Raw genomic sequence first — 13,137 nt, 5'->3', positions numbered from 1 at the left:
TGCAATGGGAAGATATGAAAGTGGATCATGGGAAGGAGTTATGGTACTCATTAAATTATTTGCCACATTTACAAAATAATCATTAAGGTTCTCAGATGAAGTGGAGATAGTATTCGACAAAGGAGGCTTATTTTTTAAAGCATTAACAATCGATAATGTTTCCTTAGCCACATTTTTAGATTTAGCCAGTCTCCTATTATAGTAAATATCCTTGGCGGCTTTTAAACTTCTCTGATAAAACATTTTTGTAAAGTCAAGAAAATTTCTTAAGATGAGATAATAAGCGCATGTTCTTAGCAGATGTACGCAAGCCTTGGGTAGACCAAGGGTTATGTTGCTTCTTTTTAAGAGGTCTCAAAGGAGAAAGACTAGATAGCGTTTTTACAAATCTAGAGAATTCTAAATCAACGTCGTCAGAGAGAATATTCCAGTCAGTTGATTGACAAAGGTGCCTAAAATGTAAAAAAAATTTATGCGAGAAAATACGGCCTAATTTGCGTGGAACATTTTTACTTTTAGATTTAGTTATGGCAAACTTTGTTAACACTGCTTCATGGTCTGAGAAACCTGAGCTTAAGACAGTACAATCTGGCTCAAAGGAAGATACGACATAATCTATTGTACTAGAGCTGGTTTTAGTTATTCTTAGTTAGATTTAATGTGCATGATTAAGCCAAAAGAGTCGAAAATGGACTGGAGAGATTCTTGAGCAGCACACACACTGAAAAAATCAATCATTAGGTCACCACATAAAATGAGTTTGCTTTTTAACGGCAGAGACTCAAGCAAGCTTAGTAATTTTTGGAAAAAACATTTACGTCAGCATAAGGTGTTCTGTAAATGCAAACAACGTAAAGATCAAAATTATTATTGTAGACAATGGAAAATTCGTCGTTGCTAGTAGATAATATCACAGTACCTCAATGAGTTAGATTTGTTCTATCAAATCTGGCAACTGTAGTGTAATTATCCACCATCACAGGCTCACCAACATGTTCAGTTATGGCAACGATTTCTGGAAAATGAAGCTCTTCTAGTAAAAGAAATAATATATGTCTTAAGGACTGAATATTTAGAGAGAAAATACTAAGCTTGTCATTGTCCAGTATTTCAGAGGGTGCTTGATCCTCTGTTCGCGTCGTGGGAGATCCATCACCAGAATAATAAATGCTTTGACTCTCTCCGATTTTTTGCAGCTTTTCTGATGAGAAGAAGGACCTGAAGGCTGACAGATCTGCTTCAACTTCAGTTGGCCCAATACCATAGGCATCATGGTACCGAAAGTAGAGCCTCCGCAAAGAGTCCACGTCACCAGGAAGTCCTCTGATGCAGGTGTTGGTATGTCCTTCAGAACACACACTGAAGGGTTGATCATGCAGATAGGCTAAGAGGTTTTAAGATGGAAGGGTCTCTCAGTCTGGCCAATAAATAGCGACCATCAGTCGCATCTGTGTCTCTTGATAGTCAGCGGGTCCATATTTGTTGCTTCATTCGCCACTGAATTATTATCGATGACAAAATTAACCTCTAATAATTCTGTTGCAAGGGATGCCTCTAAAGCAATGGCCTCCTTATCAGAACTAATTTATAAAGATTGAACCTCTCTGGCTATAGTAGCAGATGTTGATGGAGGGTTATGGTTGTCTGGAAAGTGAGGCTTAGACTTAGACTGGGAAGGTTTGGATTTGGGCGAGTTGGTACTATTTATTTGGACTGGCGATTTAGAGGTTTCCAAACATGAATTTATGAGAGTGCCCGGTGGCCACATAAAATATATATATCTAGTGTTTAAACTCGATTACTACCACTTCAAATATTTGATGAAATTATTCTGAAAAAAACACTGTTTTTCGTCCATATTATCCAATCCAATAAGGCTGTTTTTATACTATATATTTACATATAAAATTATATCAAATTTAAATAAAAAATGTTATATTAAATATTGCATATATATTTCTTGCAAAAACATTGTTTTCCATCAAAACAACCCTTCACCCCCCACCCACCCCAAACTTTTGCCCAGTAAAAAATTCTTTTGAAAAATCACTGTTTTTCGTCCATAATATCTAATCTAATAACGCTGTTTTTGTATTAAATATTTATATCTACAGGCACATTCTTTTATGAATTAAAGAAGCAGGCTCGGTGCGATATCCCAGTCTACAGAAATCCAAGGTGCACTGACTGGGACCACTTTCGAGAGGTGGTCGTTGCCGGTAATCAAGACATTCTCCCCCTTCAAATCTCCGGGCATGGATGGATTATATCCGTGCCTTTTGCAAAACGGGTTAGAAGTACTAACCCCACACATAGTCAGACTATTCAGGTCGTCCCTTGCTCAAGGCTACGTCCCAAAGTTATGGCGTCAAGTGAAAGTCGTCTTCATTCCGAAACCCGGAAAAGGCGATTTTACAGATCCCAAATCGTACCGACATATCAGCCTTACCAGCTTTATGCTGAAGGCTGATTGATCGGTACCTTAATGAAAGCATCCTGGTCAAAAAATCAATCCACGGACCTGGCACTACACCACCTTGTGAGGAAGGTGGAGGGTGCCCTGGGTAGTGGCAAGGCCTGTCTGGGTGCGTTTCTAGACATTGAAGGGGCGTCCTCTCCTCCTGATGGGCAGTGACTGCATGGCTCCAGTGACTGTGGACTGCGAGGGATTCGTGACGCACATTGCAGGTAGAGAGGAGTAGCAGCATTCCAACTGACCACAAAACATAACCTTCAGAACCTGAATTTGACGAGCTATCTTTGATTTATATGATACAGGTAAGTAATGAGGGTAATTTCAGCGGAATTAGCAGTATCTCATATCCTATTTTTGTACCATATTATGTACTATTATTTTGGGGGAACTTGTACTATTACGCCTAACATATAAGTTGGCCAGACTGCGCCCTATATACCACTACGCATTTGTTGCAGTTGCGCATTACCCCCGCGCGCACACTCAGCGCGCCAAAATCGATAGCAGCTCAACAGCTGATGAAACTGTAGTATTAGTAGTGTTTTCATTAGAATTTCAATTGGTTTTAAGTAAACAATAATTTCAAAAACAAAAAAGAATGTCTTCTGCCCGCAAATTGTCTCGAGAACTCTCCTATAGCCCCGAGGGCTCCTTTGAGTACACCGCCCTACAGTTCGCCGTGAGGAGGAACTCGCTGGAACAAGTGAAGTGAGTAATAATTGTTTATGATTTTTTAATGACGTTAGGGGCCTTAAAACCGTGCTCTAGTTAATTTAATTATCGAACCTCCCCGGTAAAATACGGGGCGCTAAATGACGTCACTAACGCAGTGTTGCCACTTGGCAATTCAGGAGAGTCTATGAAATTGACAGCCCTGGGGGTACAATGCTATCTCTAGCGCTATCTGGTAGAATGTCAACTAATGATTATAAGCGCTGTTGCCAAACTAGGCAGGCTTCATATTCATTTATTGGAGCATGATTTTCCTATGCTTCTATTTACTTATGGACACAAATATTAAAAGTTTATATATTTTTTCTTTATTCCTATAGTAAATAAAAAAATATAACAATTCAAAACACATAACACTTTCTTAAAGTTGTTTACCAAATAGTGGCCTCCTTTAATTTAGGAACGTTGACGTTTATAAATAACTGTCAAATTATTTGACATTTGACACATAACCTATTCAGGGGAATCAAACTAATGACTACAGCGTTGCCGGATTGTGAAGCTATTTTCTTAGTATTCATTGTTTATATATTATTTTATTACATAAAGTCGTTAGACCAGTTGGTTTACTTTAATATATACTAATTAATTAAAAAAACAAATTAATATAAATAGATGTTGCTTGTTGAAATACAAACATTGAACAATAAGAGATTTACTTACAACTTATAAGTTCCAGGAAATTCCAAGTGAAAATCTAAATTAACTCCTTGCTTTGTGAATAACTGCCGACTTGTCCCTAAACTTTATGGACTTTTGTCCGGTATTGCAACACTGCCGCATGTCCTCGTGCAAAATTGACATATGTGGAGAGTTTTCGCATACCAATGTTTTAAAAATGACGTCATTTAGTAAGAAGTTTTTTAACAGCATGTCCAAATATTTATTTTTCTCTAAATGGGCATATAGACAGTATCCATTCTACTAAGCAAAATGTCATCAAACAACGCCTTAAATATGGCAGCCTCGCACCATCTTATTAACACCTGTCATTTATTTAGTTAGGTTATGTTATTGTTGACATTGTTGTGACATGTAGGTTATGTTATGTTATTATTAAATATATTATAAATAATTTAACTACCCAATTAATTACCCCAAAAATATGACAGAAACTCTATGAAGATCCTCCATAAGTTCGGTAAAATATATTTTAATTATTTACATTGAAAGAACTCTTTGTTTTTAGACTCTTAACATGTTGTACTTCAGTATACACAAATTTTCGTTTTTTATAATATTACGTTCATTACAAACATTACTCGGAGCTAACTTTCAGATATCTAATCGAGAGTGGGACAGAATTAGACACGGGACCGGACCCGGCCCTACATTTGGCCCTCCGAAACAAACAAGTGGACATTGCCATTCTCTTATTAGAAGCGGGAGCGAATTTCGAATTAAGGGACTCCGTAAGGGATATCATATACATATATTCCACTTCACCGTTCACTAATAAGGTTTTTTATTTTAGAATGGGGACCAACCGATACACATCTCTTGCGCCCTGGGCCTCTTGGAGGCGGTTAAAGTGCTTTGCGCCCTCGGGTGCAACCTGGAAACACCCACCCAACAGGGACTCTACCCTTTACACTTGGCGGCCAAATATGGACATATTGCTGTCGTAAGGTAATCAAATAATAATTTTTTTTTAAGGCGTCGTAATCCTGCTGATTTGCCGCTTTTCCCACGTCTAATCCGCTCTCGTGATTGCTCACTTTTAGCATCTTAGAAAAGTACTTAAAAAAAAACCTCACTTTTTAGTGTACCTCACTTTTTAAGTACTTTTCTAAGATGCTAAAAGTGACCAATCACGAGAGCGGATTAGACGTCGGAAAAGCGGCAAATGAGCAGGACTACGACGTAGTGATGTAACCAAAAAAAAACAGAACGGCTTTTTTTTTAAAAAACCGTTTTTTATTGTAAAAAAAACGAAGCCTTCGGTTTTTTTTGTTTTAATTGTTTTTTTTTTAAATCTGGGTTTTCATGTCGGAACTGTTTACTTATTGCCAAAAATATTATAAAAGGTAGGTATAATATCAAATATTTATATATCAAAGTTAGTCTTATTTAGTTTCTTTGTTTCTTAAATAATTTATTTAAAAAAACAACCTATTATTAATTAAAATCATTTATTTTTATTCAAAGCCTTTAAATGAATCATCACTGGATTCGCTATCCATATCTTCAAGCTCTGAAGGTTCACCCTCTTCATTATTTATTTCTGAATCCGACTCTGCCTCAGAACTGGATATGATCATTGCTTCTGGTTCAGAAACTACTGCAGGATTGATTGTTAAGCTAGAGCCAGCAGTAGGCTCTGAACTGGATGATTCCTCAAGTTGACTCATTAATTTTAGGTTATGCGCTACATATACGATTTTTGAGGCTCTGTTGTTGGTGAGCCTATTTCTCTTATTTGTGTGTATTCCTGAGTAGGAAGAGAATGACCTTTCACACGCTGCCGAGGTTGCTGGCAATTCTAAGAATCGTATGGCCAATCTGGAAAGCGTGGTGTTCGAGCATAGACCAGTCCACCAGGCCGTGGGGCTAATAGCTTCTATCGTATCATTGTTCCAGAGAAAGGCCTTTTTAAAAGGCCCTTCTCTCGAAACATAATTGGCAACGTCGGCTAGGATTGCTGCTTCGTCAATGTCCAGCATGCTTTGTGCCACTTTATAAATACCTTGTGTTGCATCAGTCTACAGTAAAAAAAATATATATATATAAGTCTAAAATAACTATAACCTAAAATAAATACCTTCTCATCCGAGGTAAGTTCGCTGCCACAATATTTAGGATCTAAAAGATTAGCTACATAGTGAATACTATAAAGAGCAAACTTCTCTCTATTTTTAAAAATTGCTCTTACATCTGCTTCCTCTTTGGTTAATAATGGACTTTTGGACAGAGATTCCAATGAGGTGCTAACCATTTTTTTAAATAGATACAGACATTTTGAAATGGTTGGTTTGTCACCTTCTATAGAGGTAATTGTGTCAGCAATTGGTTCCAGTAACATAATATATCCCTGAACCCGGTCCCAAAATATATCGCTTAAAGCACTTTTTTTTAGGAATGAGTGTTTGCTTACAGCCTTTTCAATTGTTTCATCAATAGCCAACATTTTTATTATTTGTTTGTTGGCAAGCAAGGATTTAAAACAATGAACTAATGATCCCCATCTGGTAGGCACTGGGAGTTTAAGACTGCAACTTATTTTTAATTCCTGTTGTTTTTCCTTGACCCAGGCTGATAAAATATGGCTTTGTCGGATGGCCTTTGTGAGGGCAACACTCTCTGCAGTAAACGATTTTAGACTTGTTAAATTTTTTAAATCGGTAAATATTAAATTAAGGGAATGAGCAAAGCATCCATATGTAAAAATTTTATTATCAAACTCGTTTTCTATCAAATCCCAAGCAGCCTTCATATTTGCTGCATTGTCTGTTACTATGCCAAACACCTTTTGAGGACCAATTTCTCGTATTACTGTGCCAAGAGTTTTTGCCATATATTCTGCGGTGTGAGGTGCAGTTCCCGTTGGCATAATTTTAAAAAGAAATGGCTTTGGAGTTGTGACGACAAAGTTTAGGATAGATTCGTTCCTGATATTGGACCATCCATCCACCATAAGTCCAACAGAATGTGCTCCAGCTTAAAATAATGAAATAATAATTGTCATTTTTACCTAATTACCATACTGTAGGGTAATTTGTTACTTATTTTGTGTGTATTTTAATAATGGTGAAATCACACATTACTTTCATGTTATTATAATAGACAGGTCATCTTACTTGACCCGTCATTTGACAGGATTCTCGATTCAGACAGTTTTGTTTTTGTATACAATGTATACATTGTGGAGACAAGCGCTTTTTTTAGGTATTTTTTATTTTTGAGTCTATAGTTTAAAAAGGATGTACTGATTTGTTAGAAAGTTACTAGGTAACCTGTCTATTGTAATAACCTTAAGATTACTTCTTAGAAACAATAGGTTAGGTTTGTTCTTTAAGGCTAAAAACTTAGCACCCCGCCGCCCCTAAAATCTGGCTATCACTATGCCAATTGCCACTACGAGGGTAGAAAAATTCCTTTAAGAAAGTTTTGATAAAATTTAGAACGTAAAAAAACATGAAATTTCATTATTTTATTTAACTGAATTTTTTTTTATGTTATGTTATGTTTTTTGGTGCATGGTAAAAAGTAAAATAAATACTAAATCTTACCAATGTTTTCAGAAATCATAGCCTTAACACGTAGGTATTCACTATCTAAGAGTGGACCTGATACAAGGTGGCGGGAAGGTATTTGATAAGCTGGTCTGAGGAAATTAAAAAACTTCTGCCACTGTGCATTCTCTACTAAAGCCAGTGGCGCTTGGCTTGAATAGATTGCTCGACTAAGCAGCTCATCGGCTTTTTCTTTTTGTTGAGGCGTCATTTTATCCAGGAATGTGGATACATCTTTGGATAGTGTTTTCAGTTTGCCTACAGATAAAATTTAAATTTATTTAAAATAAAAAATAACGTGTAAAATATAGATATGTTTAGGAATGTGTGTCCAATAAAGAAAAGGGAAATTTGGAAATATACAGGGTGTCCCGAATTGCATGGACCAAACTTCACCAGCGTATTCCTGTGATTAAAACAACCCTAGTTTGCTATATAAACATATATCGGGAAATGCTTAGTTTTCGAAATACAGGGTGTTCAAGTTTTAAGGAAAAAAAAATAAGTGTATAATAAGGAGTAATTTTAAAAACTTTTACTAATAAAGCGTAGTTTTGTAAAATACTTTAAATTTAATTAACTATTAATTACCCTCTTTTAGGTTTTGCTACACAAATTAACAATGGAAAATTAAACTATGCATTACAAAAAATATTGTTAAAATAGTTTTTATTTTTTTACTGGAAAACCGTGCATCGTACGAAAAGAAGATATGGGTGAAAATTGCTTCAAATTAAGTAAGGAATTTAATAATAATTTTTGTGTTAAAAATAAAACCAGTGGCGAACAATTTTTTTAAGGTCAATCTATAAAAATCCCATACGGACGCCACTGATAAAAAAGTAAAAAATCTTTTATATTGGAAAATGGAAAAGTCATTTTATTTTTTTAGATCTGTACACAAAATTTCAGATAAATATCTTGTGTAATAAAAAACTTATGACCAAAAAACATTTTTTTTCTTAAAAGTTTAACACCCTGTATTTGGAAAACTAAGCATGTCCCAGTATATGTTTATATAGCAAACTAGGGTTGTTTTAATCACAGGAATACGCTGGTGAAGTTTGGTCCATGCAATTCGGGACACCCTGTATATTTTCTTTATTATAATTTATATTCTTTCTTGAGTTTTCAGAGTTTTAATACTAACTAAGTAACTAATACATACCTTTTGCCTCGATTTTTTCTTGTATTGTTTGTAATGGTCCAATTTTTTGCTGCTTTCCGTCAGTCAGTCCATATTTTAATTTAATTTCTTCTGGGCATTTTTGGCACTTTTTAATGTGCCCTACCATACGTGTCCCATTTTTAGACAATTGAAGAGCACAAAACATGCACTCTACTTGAGGAGTTTTGCTCTGAGTTTTTATCATTTTAAAGAGGGAATACACTTTACAATTTTTCCTTCCCCGGGAATCACGCGAAGAACTCGAAGACATTGTAAATATTTAATGTTTGTCAATATACAGCAGGTATCAAATAATTAAATAACATAAGACGCAGGAAAAATGCTTTTGATTGTAAACCTATTTACTAAATCAGACTTACTTAAATAAGCACGAAACGCAAACAATTTTGCAGTAAGACTGGTAAATCACAAAATAAAAACAGAACACCTGCAAAAGCAGATCGGTAATTCCCCCGGTTTTTAATTTTTCAACGAAGACGAACGACGAATGACGAGCGAAATTTCGGTGATTTCCCGAAGGCAAGGCAATGATGCTAACGTTAAAGAAATAATTGGTAAGTAGGGATGTCATTTTTTGGTGAAACACCGGTTTTTTAGTAACCGGTTATTTTATTATGAAATAAAACTATCCGGTTATAACTGACATATAACACCGGTTATTGCAAATATCCGGTTCTTAAAAAAAATATTATTTTCTCTATGGTTTACTTGGTAATATATATGGTGATTTTTCTTTTTTTTTCTCTTCTGCTCTTTTTTGTTGTGGATTAATGGCCATTTCCATCAGGCACATTGTATACTTAAGTTAAGTGTGACTTAAGCTAAGCCGAGCTTAAAGATAGAAAATTTACATTGCATTCGATACTTAACTTTTAAGTAAACTTAAAATCTGTTTGGTGGAAATGGCCAAAGGTTACGTTCAGACAGAGGCGAATGCGATTTTTTTTAGCAATTTTTTTTTAATTGGTCGGATTTGAATGGATTATAATGGAAATAGTGATATCTCTGTTCTATAACCGTATACCCGGTTATAAACAAAGTGAAAAAATAACCGGTTATAATCGGAGTTAAAAAATAATCGGTTTTAACCTTTATTATTTATTTTCTTGACATCCCTTTTGGTAAGGCAGTAAAAGTTTTATTTTTAAATTTTTGCTAAAAACTACGTAAAACTGCTAGTTTTTTAATATTTTGTCAAAATAATATTGGAATGGGCGTTTTTAACCATAAACAATTTCAAAATATTAATCCTCTGCAAACATAAAAAATAATAAAAAACAATAAAAAACAAAAAAAACGCGTTTTTAATTGGTTTTTTTTAACGGTTTTTTTTAATTTAAAAAAAACGTGTTTTTTTACATCACTACTACGACGCCTTAATTATGTTATAAACAAAGGGAGTTTCAGGTGTTTGTGTGCGGCCGGTTGCAATATAGAAGTGAGAAACTTTGATAATATTAGGGCCGACATAACGGCCCTTAAGTATGGTTTTAATGATATTGCCGAACTGTTGGACAAGTTAAGGGTCTCAGGTAATATAATTCTTTATGAGCGATAGTGATAATATAGGCAGGGAATTTAGGGCATCGGGACCATTATGCCAGACAGTTGGTCCCTACGTCCAGGCCAGCCCTAAAGCTCTCCCTGAGGCTCCTGGGGCACTGCGGGGTGGGCAAGACGGCTTTTGTTAAAAGTCTGAATGCTGGCCTGTTCGGATCTTTGTTTCGGAGGTCCAGTTCGGCCCACAGTAATAAATGTATAAAGAATTACATTTAACGGAGCTTAATTTGCTAATATAAGTTTGTTGCAGCCAGGCCATGTTCTCCTATCAGCTGCACGCATATAGAAATGGATGTCACTTCTAGGCAGAACAGTATTAATTTTGAACCGGGGGTTAATTATCATTCGACTAGTGGGATACATGTGCAAAATGTGTGTTTTTTTTTTTAATGTTTTATGGGGGGGTATTTTAATCATTTTTTTGTAGGTGGATGTGTCTTCCGTGGGGGACGTTACGGTATGGGACTTCTCGGGGCAAGAAACCTACTTTCCGGTGTACCACCATTTTCTGTGGCCCACCCCTTATGCCGTGACGGCCGTTTTGTTCAGGGCGGACGACTCACCCGCGGTACAAATCCGGCAGGTTTGTTTCTGGTTGAATTTCTTGCTGGCAAGACAAAAAGCCGACCTGCCGACATGTAAGTACTGACTTTGACTGATGTTGTACCAGTAAAAAGGGGGGCTGTTTCAAGGCGAATACGGACCTGTGATCTTGGTGGCGACCCACGCGGACCAAACGCGAGCCACCAAGAACCACCACGGCGAGTGGACGTGTCCCGACGCCCAAAACACCCTGAAAACCGTCCGGAAACTGATGCCCCACGTGCCGAACCTTATGGACAATGTGGTCGTTATGGACGCCAACATTCCCGCCTCGCACGCTTTCAAACTGTTTAAATCGACGTTGGCGGGCGTTAAGCAGAATTGTTTGCAGGTTTGTTCAAGTAAATATGGCGTGGTAATTTATGCGTGGGATTCCTGAACGTGGATTCGAGGGTGAACATGTTGTTCTGGGTTAAAAGTTGAGGTAGTTAGGGCTTGTTTTGGTTGAGGTAGTTTTTTTAACTTTTCTTAAGAATATCTTGGGAAATAGTGGGGTTTAACACGATTTTAGTCCAAGAAAGTGGATTTCTTACACAATAATTTTATATGAGAACGATTCCTGTACCTCAAATACTTTTTGAGTTAGAGACACTTTTGTGAAGCACCAAATTTGAGCTTTTTAGAAGCATATTGCAATTACAAGATTTTTGTTTATTAGCCGACATTTTTGGTCATAATTTGGGAACTACTTAAGGTATTCTTAAAATTTTTTTACCTCTTTGTAGTGGAGTTCTTGATGATCAATTTGAGGGTAAAAAAGTCATTCTGGGACAAAAATTGAGGTAATAAAGGCTGTTTTGGTTGAGGAAGTTTTTTTAGCTACTTTTTTTAACAAATTCCAACTTTCCCTAAGAATATCTTAGGAAATAGCAACGATATTTTTAAAAGGGTTATAGTACAAGAAAGGGCACTTCTTACACAACAATTTCATATGAGAACGATTGTTGTACCTCAAATACTTTTTGAGTTAGAGTCAATTTTGTCTATCAAGGTCCTAAAGCCACTAAGTTTCAGGTTTTTAGAATCATATTGCTATTACAAGATTTTTATTCATTAGCCGACATTTTTGATCATAATTTGGGAACTACTTAAGATATTCTTCTAATTTTGTCATCTCTTTATAGTGGAATACTTGATGATCAGATTAAGGGTAAAAAGGTCTTTTTGGGATAAAAATTGAGGTAATAAGGGCTGTTTTGGTTGGGTTAGTTTTTTCAGCTATTTTTCTTAACAAATTCTAACTTTCCCTAAAAATATCTTAGGAAATAGCAAGTATATTTTCAAAAGAGTTATAGTACAGGAAAGGGCACTTCTTACCAAACAATTTCATATGACAACGATTGTTGTACCTCAAATACTTTTTGAGTTAGAGTCAATTTTGTCGACCAAGGTCCTAGAGGCACTAAATTTGATTTTTTTTACTCATGTTGCAATTACAACATTTTTGTTTATTGGCCGACATTTTTGGTCATAATTTGGGAACTACTTGAGATATTTTCAAAATTTTTTGCACCTTTATAGCCGGATTCTTGATAATGAATTTGAGGGTAAAAACATCATTCTGGGGTAAAATTTGTGGAAGTTAGGGCGGTTTCTTTAACAAATTCTAACTTTCTCTAATAATTTGAAAAATACTTAAGATATTCTCATATTCTTTTTATATAATTAAATAAATCTGGCCTTTATTCAGTAACATTAAATAAAATATCAATATGGCGAAGTCTAGCAAATATTGTTATTTTACTTAACCGTCATAACATTACATGAGAAAATTGGTTTTCTTTAGCAAAACATAATTATAGTAACATAGGTCCATGAGACCCCTAACTACTTTGTACTGTACAAATATTCATGCTTGGAATTAACACTGTGAGGTGTGCAATCTTTGTAGTGGGATTCCTGAGAATCATTTTGAGGGCGAAACCGTCTTTCTGGATTAGAAATTGAGGTAGTTGAAGCAGTTTTGGTTAGGGTGTCTTTTTTTTTTGCTATTTTTTTTGAACAAATCCTAACTTTGCTTGAGAATATTTTAAGAAATAGTGGAGATATTCGTAACAGAGTTTTAGCGCAAGAGAGGAAATTTCTTTCCAAACAATTTCATATGATAACGATTCCTGTATCTCAAATACTTTTTGAGTTAGAGACAATTGTGTGTAGCAAAGTTTCGAAGCCAGTAAATTTGAACTTTTTAGAACCATATTGCAATTACAAGATTTTTGTTTTTAAGCCGACATTTTTGGTCATAATGTGGGAACTACTTAAGATATTCTTCTAATTTTTTCACCTCTTTATAGTGGGATTCTTGATGATTAATCTGAGGGTAAAAAAGTAATTCTGGGACAAAA

The 13,137-nt window shown here is 35.5% G+C and overlaps 1 protein-coding gene across 3 annotated transcripts in view; it reads left to right on the top strand.

The window, feature by feature from the left end:
* Positions 1-2,966: 2,966 nt before the first annotated feature.
* Positions 2,967-13,137, top strand: part of LOC126747095 (death-associated protein kinase 1-like) — a 30,592-nt gene continuing 20,421 nt past the window's right edge. For 2 of the 3 annotated variants that reach the window (XR_007664080.1, XR_007664079.1), the window contains exons 1-8: positions 2,967-3,184; positions 4,488-4,620; positions 4,683-4,837; positions 10,037-10,161; positions 10,212-10,385; positions 10,440-10,561; positions 10,617-10,827; positions 10,882-11,123. Coding sequence is in view for 1 of the 3 variants with exons in the window: in XM_050455591.1 (XP_050311548.1) it covers positions 3,075-3,184; positions 4,488-4,620; positions 4,683-4,837; positions 10,037-10,161; positions 10,212-10,385; positions 10,440-10,561; positions 10,617-10,827; positions 10,882-11,123 (1,272 nt within the window). In the remaining 2 variants the exon portion in view is untranslated. The remainder of the gene's footprint in view (positions 3,185-4,487; positions 4,621-4,682; positions 4,838-10,036; positions 10,162-10,211; positions 10,386-10,439; positions 10,562-10,616; positions 10,828-10,881; positions 11,124-13,137) is intronic. The other variant, XM_050455591.1, reaches the window with a different exon arrangement.

Source organism: Anthonomus grandis, chromosome 18 (assembly GCF_022605725.1).
Source record: "Anthonomus grandis grandis chromosome 18, icAntGran1.3, whole genome shotgun sequence".
NCBI classification, from domain to species: domain Eukaryota; kingdom Metazoa; phylum Arthropoda; class Insecta; order Coleoptera; family Curculionidae; genus Anthonomus; species Anthonomus grandis.
This window is presented reverse-complemented; position numbering and strand designations above follow the sequence as displayed.